The sequence below is a fragment of the Helianthus annuus genome, chromosome 9 (genome assembly GCF_002127325.2).
Source record: "Helianthus annuus cultivar XRQ/B chromosome 9, HanXRQr2.0-SUNRISE, whole genome shotgun sequence".
In the NCBI taxonomy this organism is placed as follows: Eukaryota; Viridiplantae; Streptophyta; class Magnoliopsida; order Asterales; family Asteraceae; genus Helianthus; species Helianthus annuus.
The window spans coordinates 34,594,419-34,614,720 of NC_035441.2; the positions used below are offsets into that span (position 1 = coordinate 34,594,419).

The 20,302-nt window shown below is 37.1% G+C and overlaps 1 protein-coding gene, 1 non-coding gene and 1 pseudogene across 2 annotated transcripts; all 3 read left to right on the forward strand.

The window, feature by feature from the left end:
• The first annotated feature begins 2,151 nt into the window (after positions 1–2,151).
• Positions 2,152–2,340, forward strand: LOC118482429. The gene has a single exon (XR_004868468.1). It is a non-coding gene; the product is annotated as a U2 spliceosomal RNA (small nuclear RNA).
• Positions 2,341–2,687: 347 nt separating this feature from the next.
• On the forward strand, positions 2,688–2,855 carry LOC118482440 (annotated as a pseudogene).
• An 8,112-nt stretch (positions 2,856–10,967) lies between these two features.
• On the forward strand, positions 10,968–15,746 carry LOC110877407 (sugar carrier protein A). The gene is made up of 4 exons (XM_022125543.2): positions 10,968–11,265; positions 12,482–12,801; positions 13,806–14,432; positions 15,167–15,746. The coding sequence occupies exons 1-4, from the start codon at positions 11,121–11,123 to the stop codon at positions 15,629–15,631; spliced, it is 1,557 nt and encodes a 518-aa protein (XP_021981235.1). The 5' UTR covers positions 10,968–11,120; the 3' UTR covers positions 15,632–15,746.
• The last annotated feature ends 4,556 nt before the right edge of the window (positions 15,747–20,302 follow it).

Consider the following 20,302-nt stretch of genomic DNA (forward strand, 5'->3'; position numbering starts at 1 on the left):
AGACCCGTAAGGGTCTGGGGGAAAAAATTGCACCAAGTGGGTTCGTCCCACTGGCCATTGCACCTTGCGCCTATGAAAAGGTTCATGTGGTCGTCCGGGTCAGATGAACCACTGTATTTCCCAACGTTGAATGGGAATTTTGTTGTAGTGACATGGGCGCGGGCAATTCGCGGAGCGAATTTGGAGTTTTCGGCCGCAGCCTTTGGTCTGTAGGGTTTATTCTCAGGGCGCTTTGCAGCCCTGAGGTATGTACTGCGGGGGTGAGTGTGAGGAACATAGTTGCGTCCTCCCGGTCTGCTGCAGGTGTCATGCGAATCCCCACAATATGTACGGTCGTCCGGGTCGGTACGACCATACCCTTCGGTGTATGGCTGTGGGCCCAACCGGCTCTGAATTCCAGAGCCATGTCGGGATGCGGATCGTTGCCTGTCCTCAACGTAGGGACCTAGGCGGGTATGCACTGGTCCCCTGGTGTGGGACCCGTATGCGGAATCATCCTCGTTGATCGTGTGGACCGAACAGGCGGGTATGCACTGGTCCCCTGGGTGAATGTGCCCTGCCTGCGTATTGTAAAATACGATCGGCGGGGGTGTGCGGTGCTGGGGTGGTCCCAGCTTGTATCTGCGCTTCCGCACAAGCGCAGTTGTATGTTGCTGTCAGCAAGACTGCCTGCTGGTCGTACCAGGCGTGAACGTCCATGCCTGGTGGGATCACAGATGCGTACTGTGATAAGTCATGTCCAAACGTAAGGGAGGGACCCCTTTGTGTGGACGTGCCGATGTGTCCGGGTTGCGATGTTGAGGGATTGACCCCTACCGGACTTAGATTTGTGGGATTTTGGTTATCCCCGGTGTTGTTTTGGTGATCAGTCATGATGTGAGAGAGGGAAAAGGATGGTTTGAAAAGTGCTATGAGTAGCGGTGGGCGCCAATGATGAAACAATGGTTAACCGGGCAGAGTTAACTCACTGGTCTCGTCAAGAAGGGTTAATCCCTTCCTCTCGAGGATCGCTGGCTGGATCACCGGTGGGTTGATCTCCTGCACAAGGAAACAAACCGTGACTCGTAACAAGGAGGATGGGGTGGGGGTGCTCCTTGTTACCACTCTCCGGCGTGAGAATCAGTAATTTGCTTGAGAAGCAAAGTAAGATAGTAGTAGTAGTGAGAGAGTTGTGAAGAGATACCTCAAACCTGGTTTGGGGTTGGTATTTATAGCCGAGGAGTGAAGGAGGAGGTGGATGGATAGACTGACGGCAAGCTGCACCTTTGCAGGTGTGTCAGACATGTCGGCCGGGGAGACGACGCCACGTCAGTTTGTCGCTTACGTAGACCTGACAGGTGACTGCCATTGGTTCCACTTGCACTGTGGTGTCAGTCCCACTTGTTGAGCGTATAGGATGCGGTGCGGGCCGCATCGCTGCCTGCGGTAACATCTGATGTTATCGCGTCTCTTGCTTGTGATCAAGAAATACGCGAGATGCGGTGCTGGCCGCATCGTCGCCTGTGGTGACTGTTGCTGTTATCCAGTTTCCTTGTATTGATAGAAGTGTTCACTGGACGCGGTGCGAAGCCGCATCGCTGTGAATACTTCCGTTTTCATACATCAGATGTGATGCTATGTCGCATCACTCTACCGTTCTCATGTTCCAGGTAAGTCCTCCTTCATCACTAGATGGATTGGATTCAACCCTTGTGTCGACGCGTTCTCGCATGGGCACAAGTAGGTTGTTGGCTGGTGGGGGTTTTGATAAGGGTAATGGTCACTCGCGGTCGATGCTGACGCGAGATCTGGGACCATACCCCTTCAATTTGTCTCTTAGCTTCTTCACAAAAAAAATGTTATTACTACTATAAATTGTGAAAGTAGGTAACTAAAAATTAAACTGACCCATGATTATTATGTATAGGAGTAACAAGAGTGAATAATGTCTCTTAGCTTCTTCACAAAAAAAAAATGAAAATGGTAATATCACAATTTCTTTGTATTCTGATGCTGCGGATTCTGTATTAGTTTACCCTTGTATTGGTAGATTGTTAAAGTGACATACCAAAGGAAAAAATTAAAATAATCTCACAATCCCACATTGGCTGATTGAAGAAAATAGAGATAAAGGGTCTGCCTATAGTAACAGTAGCCCAATAATAAAAAGGTGTACCTTTCTCGGTCTGTTGGCTACGTTCAAGTGTAGTATCTGTTCTTATCAGATTAGTGTATAATATGTGGGCCATCGGCCCACTTGATGTTAATCTTACTTTTTTATAGAGAAAAGCCCATCATAATAGCTTGCTATTGGGGCCTTTGAGTATTGCCTTGTGTTGCACTTGGCCTGACACACCCCTTCAATACATAGTTCAATTTTTGTTAAAATTATTACTATTAAGTTAAATGATAACTTATGTTTCTTGATAATATATTAAAATGTTGGTAAATGGTTTAACTTGAATTGAGCTGCGCTATTAATGATTTGTTCATAAAATGTTCAAGCCATCTCAAACAATAAATTAGGTTTTTTTTTTTTTTTTTCTTTTCTTTTCTTTTCTGCCACAACATCATGTTTATGGGAAGCAAGCTTTTGACTGTTGAACCACCAAAGGGAAAACATATCTCATAATTCCACATCGGTCTAGTGAATAACAAAAAGAGACGGGTGCTGCTTATATAAACAATAGTCCAAAACAAGAAAAAGCATACATTTCTCGGCCTTTTGGCTAAGATCAAGTGTAATATTTGTTCTTATTAGTTTAATATTTGATATGCTGGTCATCGCCCCACTTGAGCATCCACCGGCATCACTTGTGTGTTGTATGTGTTTTAATTTGTATGTATGCCGAAATACAAAACGTAAAACAAACAAAAGGAAACTAGTGAATGCCACGTAACATCCACTGATTTGTTACACCGCCGTACTCAATCAATAGCACGCAATTACTTTTTTAAACTTCTTTTCTTTGATATATAGTATAATGTCAAAGAGGCATCTAACGAAACTTCATTTTTGTCGTTTTTTAAAACTGGAAATTTCACATATACAACTCTAAACTTTGTAATATCATATATACCTAATCAAACTTTAAATATCAAATATACATCTTTCTAATGATTGTGGGAGGGCAACATCTGGTTCCTACCCTCTGGAACCACGAACCCGAACCACTAGATCCATGAGAAAGGAATGTACAAGCCAAATGGTTAGATCCAATTTCCCAAATTGACGGTTTTGGGTCGATTCCGATATCTACCCATGAATAACCATTTAAGAACCACAACGGAGAACAATGACACTGGTAATAACGTAACGTGTTAGTTTTTCTTTAATTAAATAAAACTATATTAATGCCATACTCAAATTAAGGAAAAAATAAAATGCCCGTTTTTATAGTGTATTTATTTTTAAACATTTAGAGGGTGTTTGGGATTGAGTTTGAAAATGACTTATTGACTTATTCGCTTTTTGAAAAAAAGCCAATAAGGTATGTCAGGTTACCTTTCCTTCTCGTTACACGCATTATGATATAAGAGGGAGTTCATTTGAGAAAAAAATTAAATTGAGAAGAAAAACAACAAATGGTACAATTGTAAAACATTAAATAGTTTTTCTCTCATCTCATTTATTATTATCTTTAACTAATTAATTAGTCATAAACACTACCATCCTCCACACTAAAATTGTTGTCTAGACACCTCAAAATTTATCCTACACGTTTTTTAAATTTATCCTATACATATTGAAATTTATCACACACAACTCGTAATTTATCTTACACACCTCATAATTTATTGTGACAACTCGAGTTTCCAAGATTCTACTTCCGCATTAATTGCACGTTAATTGTTTAGTTGTTTGCTTGTTTGCCTTGTAATTGTACACGCTGAATTATATGTGGAGATGTTTGTTTGATATGTTATGTATTTAATATGATTAGAGTGTTTAAGATTAAGAACTAACCGATGAAACAACTCGATGGAACAAAGAGTTTCGCCATCAAACAACCCGACGAAACAACTGTGTTTCGCCATAGATCATTTCGACGAAACAGGGCGTTTCGTCATCTTTACCTCGACGAAACAGGCGTTTCGCCGGCCCAATGTACGCCGAAGCCCAGTTAGGGCCCAGTACGTTGTTTCGTGTATAATTACGTGAAACGGTTTCAGTTTCACACACCTTTGGCAAAAATCGAAACCCTAGAGCTCTCTCTTCTGTGTGACGGCAGTTTGAAGTTCTCGAAGCTATTCTTAGTGATCAACCCGTTATTTCTCCTATCTCGGTTAGTGTTAATCATTGTTGATTGAATCATTGTTGACTGTGTAATTGAAATCGGATTTAATTGATTACTATGTAAGGTTCATGTTCATGATTGGATGATGTTTTGATTATAATAGGATCTAGATTAACGGATTACGGATTCGTATGTCGAGAGTGGATTGCTTGATGATTTGTGACTAGTAGATAGGGTTGATATTCTGTCTCGAACCATTTAGACTAAACTCGATGCTCTTGAATGAAATTGTTATGCCACGGTTTATGTTTTGGTTGATATTTTGCATACCATGATCATCACTGGATTGAATATTAAACGAATATACGTTATAACTTTGTGGGTATCAATGATTATTGTGTTGAATGATTACCGTATGATTGATGATGTTGATGACGGCAGTTAGGGTTTATGTGTTTTACGAAACTGTTATGTGATGTAACTGGCATTGTGGACGAAACGCAAATCACGGCGAAACAGAGGGTGTTTCGCCGAGAGCAAATATGACGAAACAGAGGGTGTTTCGCCGAAGGGGTCACGACGAAACAAAGGGTATTTCGTCGAAGAGTTGCACGACGAAACAAGTATGTTTCGTCAAGGGTTTAATCTGCACAGTAAACTTAGTTTCTTTCTGTTAACGGGGTTAGCTAACTGCTGTTAAATGTTAAGCATGACTTGTATGAGCTTGAATACGTGCTTCGTGTTATTTTGGTGATCACTGATTCAATACCCACTGCGATTGTATTTATACGTGAACTTTGTGAATGTAAACTGATTATGTACACGTGCGTACTTTAGGCCTTGACTGATTATTTGTAAGCACATACTTTAGCATACCGAGCAAACCAAGGTGAGTTCACACTCTTTCCAAGGGATGGGATTCCCAAGGGTTGGGAATGGGTAAATGAACTAAACGGTAATTACGACCATCCTTCGTGGGTAGGATGCCAAGAATACACACTGGACCAAACCTCTATCATGAAGTCCCTCATTTATATCGACTTAATCGCCGAGGCCTATGGCGAGCGGGTTATTAGTTAATAGCGCTATTAGGTTTAACAAACCTCACACCGTGTCGTTCGAACGGGCGTGTACTAATGGACTATGGGCAAAGGGTCAATGCTGATAGACATTGACTTAGGGCACCTCTTACATTTTCGTAGCAGTCAATACACACGGTCTAGTAACACATGGGAAGCCCCCACTAATCTTCGCATACATGTCTGGGAGACCGCATTAATACGATACATGGTTTACAAAACGAACATATGATTTACGAAACGAACACTATAACTAAACAACCAACTGTGAACTCGCTCAACTTTGTTGTTGACTCGTTGTTACATGCCTTGCAGGTCGTTAGGTACTTATGGAGCTTGCACAGGGAGGCGCGGTCGTTGTGGGACATGGCAGTGTGTGCCATGCTAAAAACATTACTTTATTTCGTACTTAATACTTACATTGGGTTTTACAATTATGCTTCCGCTAAACACTTAACTATGTTTTTGATTTGAAACACCTTTCATATTGTGTGGTTGAATTTTACTTATTACTTGTTATGTTCAATATGATTGGTGGCTTGATCCTGGCCAGTCACGCCTCCAGGCGGTGGTACTCCGCGTGTGGATTTTGGGGGTGTGACATTTATCCTACACTTTAAATTAATTTTTTGTTTAGAAAAGATTTTTTTTTTTTTTGAAAATAAGTTACAAATTTAATTTAGTTAGCTATTAAAAGGAAGACTAACAATTAATGATCTATCTAAGTTTACCAATATACCCTTACCTCATATTAAATACAAAAATTAAATGAAGTAAAATGAAGCATTCTTACTGGGTGAAATTAGTTCTTTTTTATTCTTACAAAAAAAAATTTCTCATTTGAACCCTCCACTATGATCTAAGACCACCCGTAGTGGTGCCTTTTTGGGCATTTTTTTGTAAAACAATGCCCAACCACACCCACCCAACCGCCCCCTGGGGCGTTTTTGAACATAAAGTTTGAGAAGCGTTTTAAAAACAACGCTCTTGCCCCATTTTGAAGATGTTGTTGGCCCAATCACATGTAACCCTCTTCTTCTTTAGCCAATTATTCTTTTTCAAGGTTTTTTTTATTTCTTTAATTCTTTACACCCATTTTAACATAATGTCCACATTCCCACTACACCCATTTTAGAAAAACGTCCCTTTACTGACTAGGATGACACGTGGCGGACAACGCCCAATGGTGGGACATTATTCACCATAACCACTACACATGGTCTAATACTCAAATACTAATAAAAGAGTATACTTAATGCCAAATGACATTCTCATACTAATAAAAGGCTCGCCAATGATCCTTTGGTGGAGTGGTGGAAAGAATCTATGCCATGTGAGTGGCGCCGGTTCGATCCCCACCTCCATCAAAGGTGAGGCATTGTGGTTTTCCCCAACCCAATGATGGTTTGGACTCCGGTTCGAGCCTGAGGGAACCCGAGTTTTCTACTAGGGTGCATTTACTCCAGCGAGTCGGTCAGTCTCGACAGGCGGCGGCTCGTGTGGAGGGTACAACTTTTGTCGAGTGGCAGGGGGCCTGAAATTTTCTCGGGGAAAGCCAAATGTTCCATTCTACTGAGGCGTGGACCCGATTAAGACAACATAGTCCTCGAGACAGAATGGGGCGGGGCCAGGACTTCTGGCGTAAATTATCCGTCTGTTGAGAAATTTACATTTCAAAAAAAAAAAAATACTAATAAAAGGGTCTAATGCTACATGACATTCTCTCATTCAATTCACTAATATTATTATTATTAGTTAATTAATACAAAACAATGAAAAATTCCTTAACAACTTAATACTAATAAATGTTTTATTGTTTACTTAAGTGTTAATAATTTACTTTTGACTTATCTAAAATACATAATTAGTTATTAGTAACAATTTACTTATAATAAACAATTTCAAATAATGTCAATGTGACAAGATCTTCTTATTCTTTAAAATGATTTTTTACCATATGTTAAAAACATCTATTAAATAAATTGTTATTTTATATTATAATAATAAAAATGGTAAAGAATAGGTTAATCCGATAGTTGAAAACCGGTTTACTTCCATGCTTTGAAAATACTTTAAATGTTATTTAACCCGTGCAATACACGGGTTTAAGGATAGAATTTCTTCTTAATAATTTTGATGTAAGTATATACTCACTCGATGTCCTAAATAGAGTTATATTTTTAGGCTTGCAAACCCATTAAAAATTACCAAAGGTCAGTGTTCCAGTGATGTTATCAAGTAATATTGATCGAAAGAATGGTTTATGTAATGGCACTCGACTACAAGTCCTATCACTAGGTGATCAGGTTATTGTGGCACTCATATTATCCGAAAGTTACTGGCACTCGAACGTTTATCCCTAGATTTCGTTTAATACCGCCAAATAAAAGGATTCCATCTAAATTGAAAAGAAGACAGTTTCCTCTCGTCTATATTTAGCCATAATAATAAATAAAAGTATAAGACAAAAAAATCCACTTATCTAAATTTACGAAGAAAATGTAAAATTAAATAATATAGATAGATGCTAGTAATATATATAACTAGGTGATGCCCCGTCCGCGTTGCGGGGCAATGGCCGAATAATTCTCAACCAATTAAAAAAAAACAGTATTATAGTTTTGCTAGAAAGAAATAGTAAAATGAGTGTTAGGCAGCTTTTTAACACGATTTTTAGATGGGGGCAAAGTCATATTTTTATTTTTACTTGGGGAAAAATCAAAAAATTTTTCCCGAGGGTAAAATCCTAATTTTGAGCTTGGGGACAACCATTTTTTTATTTTGCAATGAGGGCAAAAACGTAATTTTGAATTGGGGGTGATAGTGTAATTTTGCACCCGAGTGGAAGTTCATAAGTTTTAGATGTGGGTAAAAGCGTAAATTTATTTTGAACTGGGGGCAAATACGTAATTTTAAACAGTGGACAAAGCCGTAATTTTAAAGTAGGTATAAAATAATAAACTGGTGTAAAATCGTAATTTTGAACCGGGGGGGGGGAAACAAAATTTTTTTTTGAACTGGGGCGAAAACGTTATTTTCGCTGAGGGTAAAAGCGTAATTTTTTTTACCGAGGGCGAGCAAAAGCGTATTTTTTAACAGAGGGCAAAATCGTAGATTTAAGCCGGAAGGCAAAGTATATATTTAATTTGGAGCAATATCGTAATTTTAAACAGGGGATAAAAATCGTAATTTGACGGGACTTATAAATAACTATTTTATGAAAAAAAAAATTAAACATGGCCCACTTTTGGCCAACCATGTGATTTCCCTATTCCCTTACGTCATCAATCTTGTGATTGTATGTATGGATAATATAGATAGAAGCTAACATTTATTAACGAAAAAAAAAGAAAAAAAAGTAAGGCATAACGAGAAAGCATGTGTTTTTAGTTATAACTTTAGAAACCAATAATTAATTATAAACCAATAATTAATAAAGTAGGTTTAAAGTGTGGTTACGATAATTGTTAAATATAAGAGTTTAACTTTTTAACAAATAATTGTTACATAAGGTTAGATTATAGTGTGAAAGGGAAGAAAAAGAAACATAAAGGTTGAAAAGAGAAATGTGTGCAATTAATTAGCTGTGCTCTATGATGTACTTAAGTCTTATAAGACAACCGAAAATTTGATAAAATATTTGTCACACCAAATATTCTTAATTAACATAATTCGACCAAAAGTAATATGCAAAATGCACAATCTAATTTATTTATATTTTTATTGATAACTATTAACTGATTGATTTTTAAACAACTAATTATATGTAAAAATGATTTGTTTTTTGCACCAAAATAACATAGGCAAATATAACAAAATGGTGTAGAAGTTAGGTAATATAATGGTAACACGATCTGGAACTCCCAAATTCCAACCTTCCTAAGTAGGCCAGCACACATGTGATTTGATAGGTATCAATCATGAACAATTCTCAACTGAAAATGTTTAATATATAGTGAGAGACTTTACAATAAATTCAAGAGTAACTTAGGGTGAGCGGTTACGCACACCCAATCAGGTTATACCACGTTAACTCCCCCCTTAAACTCCCCTCACACCCCAATTTAATGGCGGCACTCCCCTCTTAGGTGAGTTGTTTTTTTATTAAAAAAAAAAATTCATTGGTTGTTACAAGCTATGGCCCCACCTTCTCTCTCCCTCTTCTTTGGTGACTTCTCCCCGAATTCCCTCCCCTCTTGGTTGGCGGCACCATCACCGCTCGGCAACATCATTCCCCGAAGGGAGTCACCGAGGGTGCCCCCCTCACCCTTATATCAAAAATTTTTTTATCAACCTACTAAATCACCAGATAAACATCCTAACATGCTTTCAATCGAGCAAATTAATCCTTTCCTCAATAACGGTCAGAGTTGGATTCATACCCGAGTCACCAGTTCTGGGAAAACCCGCCGCCCGAAAGCTTACTGCGGTAAAATCCGGTTCGGCTCGGTTTCGAACTGGCGATCTCCAAAGAGGCCTAGTTCCAAGCTTCATTGTCATCACCAATGTCCTTCAGAGTGATGCTAATGAAAGTTGAAGTTGAACTTGAAACCTCAAGTAGAGAAACCAAGTGACTAACTATTAGATCAATTTGTGATTAAGTAACTTGTATCATTTTATTTTCTTATTCTGATTTATATTTAACAAGAGATGATGACACTTGTTTACATTTTTCTCTCACATCTTTATTTCTCTTCATCTTTTCATGTGGGTTATTAAGTATAAAAAATAGAACGATATATCATTTCGATATGCAAATAAATTGTCATAAATGGTAAAAGAAGTTGAGTTAAGTGAAAGGATTTTTCTTCATTAAATCATGGATGAAAATATAGAATTCACTTGTTTAGAAAACACCTCTATACTAAAAATAACCATAAAATACATATCACTGGAAATTAGGTGTAATTCTTAAAAACATGAGTTAGATATTGTTTAGGAAATTAATTCTTAAAGTATTACATAGTAGGGGAAGTTTCATTTAAAAAAAATTTAACGTGAGAAGAAAAAGAAGAAAGAGCGTAATGGTAAAACATTAAATAGTTTATAACTCCTCTCATTAATTATGTTATCTCTTATTAATAAAGCAAAAAAACATTTTATCCCACACAATTCAAAATTTGTCCTACATATATCTTACACTTACCGAAATTTACCCTACGCATATCTAAATTTATCATACACATTTATGGATTTTATCCTACACATACTAAAATTTATCCTACACATGTCGAACATTGCCCTTCACCATAGATTATTTTATCTTGAAAGAGTATATTTAAAAGTGAGTTAACAATTTAGTTAGTTAATTATTAATTACAATTAGAAAATTACCTATATAGTATATACCCTTATTAATTACATTGAATACACATATTAAATGAAGTAAATGAAACATTTCAATTAGTTTAAAACTTATTCTTATAAAAAAAAATTTCTCATTTGAACCTTCCACTACCTCCGTATTCTATTATCAAATTAAAGTGTATGAATTTTTATTAATTAATTAATGGATAAAATATGCCACACAGTTGTCAAAAAACTATCTCTTTGTATAAAAAAACAAATATATAAACATATATTTAGAAATAGTTGTAATGACCATCAAAAAAACTTAATCAATACTCTAAAATAAATAGATTAAAGCAGAAGTGAGATATTTGTTTTGGCAACCATAAAGATGAGGTCACCTCAACAAGCACTTATTTATTTCTAGGACCCTCATATCAACAAACCTCATAACAAATTTAATTATTATTGACTACTGAAACTTGAGTCTATCTTTAAAACACCTTTTGTGTGTGTGTTTTGTGTGTGTGTGGAGATGGCAGGGGGGTCATTTGCACCGGCAGGTGTAGCAAAGGACAGAGCAGAGCAATATGAAGGAAAAGTGACTGCATATGTCATCATTGCTTGCATTGTTGCTGCTGTTGGTGGATCCATTTTTGGTTATGATATTGGAATTTCAGGTGATTTTATCTTTTAAAGTTGTTCAACTTAATTATGAATTGAAATTCAAATAAATTGACATCCTTCTGGTATTCTGTTGTTCTGGTGAGTTATGGTTCAGAAAGTTTGATAAGATAGTAATCTAACTTTTTCTATGAGTTGGAATTTGGACCACTTATTACACATTTTTGACAAAATTTATGATTAGATAAATTTTAAGACTATTTAAGTGGTGGTTAAAATAAAAAGAGTAAGTTAATCAGGATTAAGCTTAATGGGTCGAAATTCGCTCAAGGTTAATCTTTAATACATAAAACCACGGGTGCTTATAAACCGATGAAACCGAACAAACCATCCAAATCGAAGCAAGTTGGCCGGTTTGGCTGGTTTAAGATTCATGCGATTGGTTTTGGCGGTGTGATGGTTCAAAACAGGGGTGCAAACGAGCGCGAGCCCGAGCTTGTTTAAATTATGAAAGCTCGAGCTCGGCTCTTTTTTAAATTTATATATAATTTAATTATTTTTTATAACTTAACAAATAATAATTATATATATATTAAATATATTAATTACAAATTATATGAATAATGGGCTCGTTTAGGCTTGCGAACCGGCTTGAGCTGGATAAGTGAAGCTCGGGCTCAGGCTCGATCTCGATTAAGCTCAACTCGTTTCGAGATTTTTTTTTCAAACCGAACTCGAGTAGCTCTCGAGTAACTAGGCTCGTTTACACGCCTAGTTTAGACGAGGATTTAAAACTTAGAGCCGGCCGTGTAACCTTTTTCTAAATTATTTTCAATTTTTTCTTTGGAATATGCAGTTATTTTAAGGTTCTTTTTTTTTTTTTTTTTGAAAGGTAAAAAAAAACAAGCAATTTTGAAAAAAAAAAACCTCATAAAATTTGGTTCAAACTGCCAACTAGCTAAGACCACTAGTTTGGTTTGTTTTTTCTCAAAACCATAGTTAGCGGTTTGAACCATAATATTCAGGACCGTGAACACCCCTACATAAAACCTCCGAAATCATTTTAAATTAGTAAAAAGGTAAGATTTTTGTGATCAAATTTGAGATACCAATTATTTAGAAAATAATACAAATTTTGAGAAAAAAGTGTTCATTTTGACCGAATCCGGACCGAAATTTACCCATTGTGACCCAAACCCATTCCCTGACGTACTCGATAACCACCTCTAGCCGTTAATATGCTACGCTACTAACGGAAAATTATCCAACCAGGAGGGGTGACATCCATGGATGCATTCCTTACAAAGTTCTTCCCCTCGGTGTACCAAAAGAAGAAGCATTCCCATGAAAATAACTATTGCAAGTTCAATGACCAAGGCCTAGCAGCATTTACCTCATCTTTATACCTTGCTGGCTTGGTTGCAACATTGTTTGCATCTCCCGTGACACGAATGTATGGGCGTCGGATCAGCATAATTTGCGGCGGGCTCAGTTTTCTTGTGGGTGCAGCACTTAATGCTTTAGCACTTAACTTTGTAATGCTTCTGTTGGGACGAATCATGCTTGGTGTTGGCATTGGCTTTGGTAATCAGGTAATTTTTTTGACCCGTTTTGATCCAAAGTGGTTCAGTTTGGATGGCAAAAAGTGGCCCGTTTTGGCCTGTTACCCGACCCGCCCAACTAGCACATTTTGCCACATATACTGTGAATGAAAATAGAATGTAGATGTCATCTAAATGTGACAGAATTTAATTTTAAGCCAAATTTTCCACAATGTTGACTATAAATTCAACACACTATTATGAATTTTGAAACGGGTCAATTCGGTTAAAGTTTATCGGCAACAGGTCAAAGACTTTAGCCACAAAAAAAAAAAAAAAAAGAAAAAAAAAACCCCAGGTTGAATAGCATTTACAACCTGCTAGCTTGCCTTTTCAGATACAAATTATTCATGAAATAAAAAAAAAAGATAAAAAAATGTTGATTTTTGGCGAGTCAAGTTTCAGGTTAAACCCGTGAACCCATTTAGCTAAAACACGTCACGAACTTAACACGAAATTCAAGTGTTTGGGCTTAGTCTAAGTGGGTTGGTTGAACCCACAACCCGTTTAGCTAAACGGGCGGCGTTCGTGTCAAACTGGTCGGGTTGGCGGGTTGACCCGTTTAACCCATTTATATTATATTTTATTTTATTTTTATACAATATGTTTATTGTCACAAATTAAATTGTGTGTGTATTTTATGCCGTAATAATATCTTAAAAGGAGAAACTAATATAATTTTTATAATTAAAATGAAATTGTATTGTATACATTTGTGTTTTCAGGTCAACCCGCAAATATCGGGTCGTGTTAGGGTTCATATGTATGCCACAATTTTCGGGTTCGGGTCGTGTTCAGGTTTGTCTAAAAATTTTGGGTTCGGGTTGAACCCGCCAATCCACGGACATGAACCGTTTAACACCCCTAGACTCAACCCGATCCGACCCGTTACCTAACCAGCCAAAAGCATCTCATTTTCCCACATAAAGTTTAATTCAAGTCAAAAGAGTGAGTTTTACAAATGTATATCAACAACGTTTCTGCTACTTTTGAAGGCAATACCACTGTATCTATCCGAAATGGCACCAACCCATCTGAGAGGAGGTTTAAACATGATGTTTCAACTAGCAACCACTCTCGGAATCTTCTCAGCAAACATGATCAACTACGGAACCAGTAAGCTCGACAAATGGGGATGGCGGTTATCACTTGGACTAGCCGCTGCACCAGCACTTTTAATGACAGTTGGCGGCATACTTCTTCCCGAAACACCAAACAGCTTAATAGAACAAGGATCAAGAGAAAAAGGAAGAAAAGTTCTAGAACGAATACGCGGTACCCAACACGTTGACGCTGAGTTTCAAGACATGGTTGATGCAAGTGAGTTGGCTAACTCAGTCAAGCATCCGTTCAGGAACATTTTGGAAAAGAGGAATCGACCGCAGTTGGTGATGGCGATTTGTATGCCGATGTTTCAGATTCTTACTGGGATTAATTCGATTTTGTTTTATGCTCCGGTTTTGTTTCAGAGTATGGGGTTTAAGGGGAACGCGTCGCTATACTCGTCTGCTTTGACTGGAGCGGTTCTTGCTCTTTCTACTTTGGTGTCTATAGCGACGGTTGATAAATTGGGTCGCAGAGTTTTGTTGATTGGTGGAGGGATTCAAATGATTATTTGTCAGGTAAGTTGAATAAATGTTCGGGTTTTTTGTTTAACATTATGAATGGGTCGATTTGGGTTGTTTTAAATTTTAAAAGCGTTAAGTAAAAAGATTTAGCTAAAAAGGAATGGGTCAAACGAGTTGAATATCAACTCAAGTGTATGTTAAAAGCATATAACCTCTTAAAATCGTTTATTTTTTCGAGCCGAATAGGTGAGCTCGAGCTCGGCTCATAAAAACTTCGAGGCAGCTCAAGCCCAATCGAGCCAACTCATTATTTCTTTTATTTTTTTTACATATACTGAGAAAATATAAAACAAAAAAATAAATAAAATTAACACACATTTCTAAAATATATATACACACACATACGAGCCATTGAGTCGAGCCTCGAGTCCATCCATCGAGCCGAGCCACAAGCCGAGAACCCTGTCTTGAGCTCGGCTCGATTACAAAACGCGCTGGCTGGGATCGAAAAGGAAACGAGCTTTTTTAAGCGAGCCTCGAGCCACGAGCTTTTTGAGATTATTATTTTAATAGTTTTGTTGTTGTAGTTATATTTTATGTAATAACTATTTATAAGAAACTAAACAAATATGGACAGGAAGTGATTTTGGGTAAACCTAAGATGACATGCTCCGTTTTGACCCGTACTAAAAACAACCCGTTTTGACCCATTTACGGGTTTCAAACAATTAAGCTAAAAGAACACATGTCAAAAAAAAAAACTACTAATATCTTGTGCTTTGAAACAGGTGATTGTGGGCATAATATTGGGCGTTAAATTTGGAACTGATCAAAAACTCTCGGAGGCTTATTCAATCGTGGTGGTGGTCATTATTTGTCTATTTGTGGCGGCTTTCGGGTGGTCGTGGGGCCCACTTGGTTGGACAGTGCCAAGTGAAATCTTCCCATTAGAGACACGGTCAGCAGGTCAAAGCATTACGGTTGCAGTCAACCTGTTCTTCACATTCATCATAGCACAGTCTTTCCTCTCCCTTCTATGTGGTTTGAAATTCGGGCTATTCCTGTTCTTTGCTGGATGGATTACTCTAATGACAGTTTTTGTTTATGTATTCCTACCCGAAACGAAAGGAGTTCCTATTGAAGAGATGATGCTGATGTGGCAAAGACATTGGTTTTGGAAGAAGATTGTCTCGGATGAAGAGAGTTATGAGAGACCGAGAAATTTGTTAGAAATGGAACGACAAGTTCGTTGAAGGTTACATTATGATTGTAATCTTGTTTTATAGAAAGTTATACAATATATAGAGTTTGCAGGAAACAATGGCTAGTTATTACCATATACCAAAACCTGAAGTTCTCTGTTGATTAGTGTTGCTTTTACCTCTAACGGGTCAAATGGGTTAAAGTCTATGATCTAACAGGAAATGATATGTTTTAGATGGGTCGGATGGGCCTACGGATGGCAATCATGACTCATTTGTTCAAAGAAAATTCCATACGGGTTCATTTGGGTCACCTCAAATTAGATAGCGGGTCAGTTTGGGTATACTATAATTATACAATGGGTCAAAACTGGACGCTCTTATAAAGCTTCTTAACTTAAAACGAATCCAAATAGGTTAGCACCACCGATGACTGTTGTTTGTCTCCACTACATATTTTGTCCACATGATATTTTTATCTACAAACGAATCATTTCAACAGAGTCCATTTTTGTCGGAACCCGTTTTGACTTTTGACCTGAACCAAATTGATACATTTTAAAAATGGCCCTTTTTGACCAGAACTAATTATGCTAAAGACATATTTTGACCCGGCACCCAACTTGACCCGACTGTTTTTCTAGGCTTAGATGGCCCCATAGTTGGCTAAGTATTTTTAGATGCACAAATAAAGACTATTACTAACAATGTTATAACATTGTTAACTTTTTTAAATATATATGGGTCGAGCCGACCCAGCCCAACTCGCCAAAATGTTGTATATGTTATATATGTAGACTACTTTAAGCCCAGCCCAATATCTATGGGCCTTAGAGTTGTGAATTATTGTATTGTGTAATGTATGATATATTAGTGTTGGCTATGATATATTAGTGTTGGCTGATGGAAGAATGAATAAAATAAATCTTTTATTTCTCTCTTGTTTTTACACGTTCTCCCCATTACACTCTCAAAATCCTTATCGTTCATCATCACCAATTTGAACAACAAGAATCAGAGTATTTCAACTCACGCAAGCTAGCTTAGCCCCATAGCTGCCTGGCGGTGATTATCCCACCCGGAATTCAATACTTGGGGTTGCCAAGGCTCGAACCCGGGGCTCTACTGAAAGAAGGGATGAGGCTGGCCAACTGGGACACCCCAGTTGGTTAGGTATATCTCTATATTAATTAGATATAAAAAAAAGTAAACTACCTTTTTGGTTCTGAGGTTTGGTCACTTTTGGTACTTTATTCCAAAACTCAAACATTTTGCATCTGGGTTCCTGTGGTTTCAGTTTTATTGCCATTTTGATCCAAAAATAAAATCAGGTCATATTTGTCTTATAAAATTCTGTTATTTTGTCCTTTTCCTTAGGGGTAAAATTGTCCTATAAAATCACATAAGCATAAATCATAAAAGAAAAAAAAGGTATCCGCTAGTTATCCAAAATAAACAATGTGGTGTTTTCTGGGTCCTTGAACCTCAAAGACAGCTTCTTCAAGAAGCCTTGGTTAGGCCCCCATTATTCCCAAATACCCTATATCTTATTTTCACACCCCTATTGTATACAGGCCGTATACAGTTATACGGCCCGTACAGAATGTTTTTGAATAGGAAAATGCGCAGGGAATGTTTTTTTTGATTTTACTATATACGGCCCGTATATAGTTATACGAGCCGTATACATGTGTATATGATTTGTAAAACGTATACAGTTCAATGGATTTATTTTGTGAGGTTTTTGATGTTACCACATGTATACGGGGGCCGTATAACTGTATATGGGCCGTATATAATGATGTTTTTTCAAGTATCACGTTTTTTCTAGTAAAAACACAATCATACTAAGGTTTCTAAACTTTTCATCACCTTTAACAATATCGATAAATGTTGATCGGAACACACCGCTTAAATCGGAGCACAAGTAGAGTAACGTTACCGATCAGTCCGTTGATGGAAACTTTAGCGATTGCAAAGATCTCTATTCGGTCATCTTTCCAAACTACAACACACGATAACTTTAACTTTATATTGTGTGATTTGACCAGGAATTGATTGGAGGTGATTGCTACTTTAATAAACTGTCATAGTTGTCGAATTCATTGCGTGCATTCATATTGTTTAGACAATAAAAGATAATAAACGGATTGTTGGACTTCTTGTTCCAAATGCACGCCTAAATTCATCTTTTTTACTATTTTCTTCGATTTCAACAAATCTTTTCCTTTTCCTTCAATTTCTAGAACATTCTTTGTAACATGAAGACGTGTCGGGTTCTTCTACTAGTGGTATTTTAATGAAGTATTGAAGATTGAATGTGCAAACCGCAACCGTTTTTTACTACGGAAACGGTGGCTATGCGAAATACAAACCACAATCGTCTGTGACTATGGGAAACACAAGTTTTCTTTTTGAGCTTGATGGATGTCCGTTATCTCAGTTGAGGCGTGCATTGTTTAAATCTGAATATAACTAGATGTTACGTGTAACTTCATTAAACCAAGAACAAAGCCTATTTCAAAACACATGTAGATGAAGTCAAATGTGATCAAACTTGGACATCAGACGTAAATCTTGAAGCAAATATGTGGTTCCCAATTGGTTACAAAAACCACTAGCAGAAGAACTCGACACGTCTTCTATCTAGTTTAAAACTTGAAAATGGATATGATCGTGTCAAGATCTTTATCTATCATGTCATCGACCAACTGCTCGAAATCTCTTTCGTTTCTCATGTTAGGGAGAATGTTCTCGAAATTGAAGGAAAAGGAAAAATGGTTGCTGATGTTTGAGAATTAAACGCATGTACGTGACAAAACAATGATCGTTCTAATAGATTAAAAGAAGGGGTTTACGGTGTTTTGGTAGGTTGAAAGAGGTGAATGGTCTTGAAAGATTTGTTGAAATCGAAGAAAAGAGTAACTAGCAGAAGACGTGTCGGGTTCTTCTGCTAGTTTTTCGGAATGTTTGGAATCATCACAGAAGACATGTCGGGTTTGTATTTCCCATAGCCACCGTTTCCGTATACAAAACGGGTGCTGTTTGCATATTCAATCTTCATTGCTTCATTAAAATTACAACACATGATAAGTTTATACTTTATAGTGTGTGATTTGACCGGTTGTCAAATTCGTTGCGTGCATTCATATTGTTGGACTTCTTGTTCCGAATGCAGCTGTAGGATCCTACTTAAAGGTCTCTCTAAAATGTTTGGAAAATTGCATCAACTCTCCTATATCAACATACTCTTCTCCAGACGTTTAGTTGTTATGAATGACAACTTGAGGGGTCTAGTTAACTTTCAGATTCAGATTCAGGAAACAGATGATTTGTCAAAAGACATGGTCAATGTAGTAAAATGTGAGCTTTTACACCAACCATATCGAGATACTTTGTGTTAGTTTGATTTGAATTTTGAAAGTTTGAAAGATGTATTCGATGGATGTCCGTTATCTCAACGCTTCTCCTTACATTACTGATCTAGAATTTGACAACCGCAGCCGTTTTAGTGCTTCTCAATCAGATATTATTTATTGAATCATAATTGAAACAGTTGGAAAATAACTAAACCAAACCAATGTAGTTGAAGGTGCAAGAGAATGGCGAGTAATCAGTTGTATTTTAATGATTTGTTTCTTATTGGCCATTATTTGACCGAGTAATCAGTTGTATTTTTTTTTTACAGACATGTCGTACATTGTTTAAATCAGAATCATGTTCTCAAAACAAGGATCGTTCTAATAGATTAAAGAGAATAAACCATTGTTTACCCATAGTATACGGGCCGTATAATATTATACGGCCCGTATACAATCATCGTATACATTGTATACGATCTGGTAAATCTTTTTCACTTTGTGTATACGGGCCGATAATTGTATACGGCCCGTATTCTTAGGGTAAAAAATGGTTTATTCTCTTTAATCTATTAGAACGATCCAAAAAACGAAAGGGATTTCGAGCAGTTGGTATTGAACCAAGAATACGAATATCAATAAAGATGAATTGGTATTTAACCAAGAATATGAAGATCAATAAAGATGAATTGGTATTAAACCAATCATTTGTTGATGTATATAACAGAGTAACCCTCGCTCTCAGTCATATCTATAGAGAGAGTGTGGTTTTCAACAAATCTTTGTGAAGTTATTCGGAATGTGCTTGTGCTGTAGAAACCAACAAAATCTGATGGGGGTGATATAGTAATTTTCAATAATGTAGGAAGGATTGTAGTTATAGAACCCGACAAACCAACAAAATCCGAATACTTCAAACATTCTAAACCCTATCTGATGGGGTGAATTTGTGTAGGAAGAATTTGTGTACACAACTGGACGTTCATTACTGATCTGGAATTGGAGAACCGTTGTGTATCTGAATCAGGTTCTCAAACAAACACTACTAAAGAAGAGTTGGTATTGAACCAACATTCCTTCAAACATTCTAAACCCTACCTGGAAACAAACCAACAAAATCCTGATAGTGAAAAACATCAGCAACCATTTTTTCTTTTCCTTCAATTTCGAGAACATTCTCCCCGTGTATGTGCTTGTGCTATAGAAACCGGTGATGAATTTGTGTACACAACTGAACGTTCATTATTGATTTGGAATTGGAGAACCATTGTGTATTTGCTTACTCTGGAATTGGAGAACCGTTGTTTATCTGAACCAGGTTCTCAAACAAACACTACTAAAGATGAGTTGGTATTGAACCAAC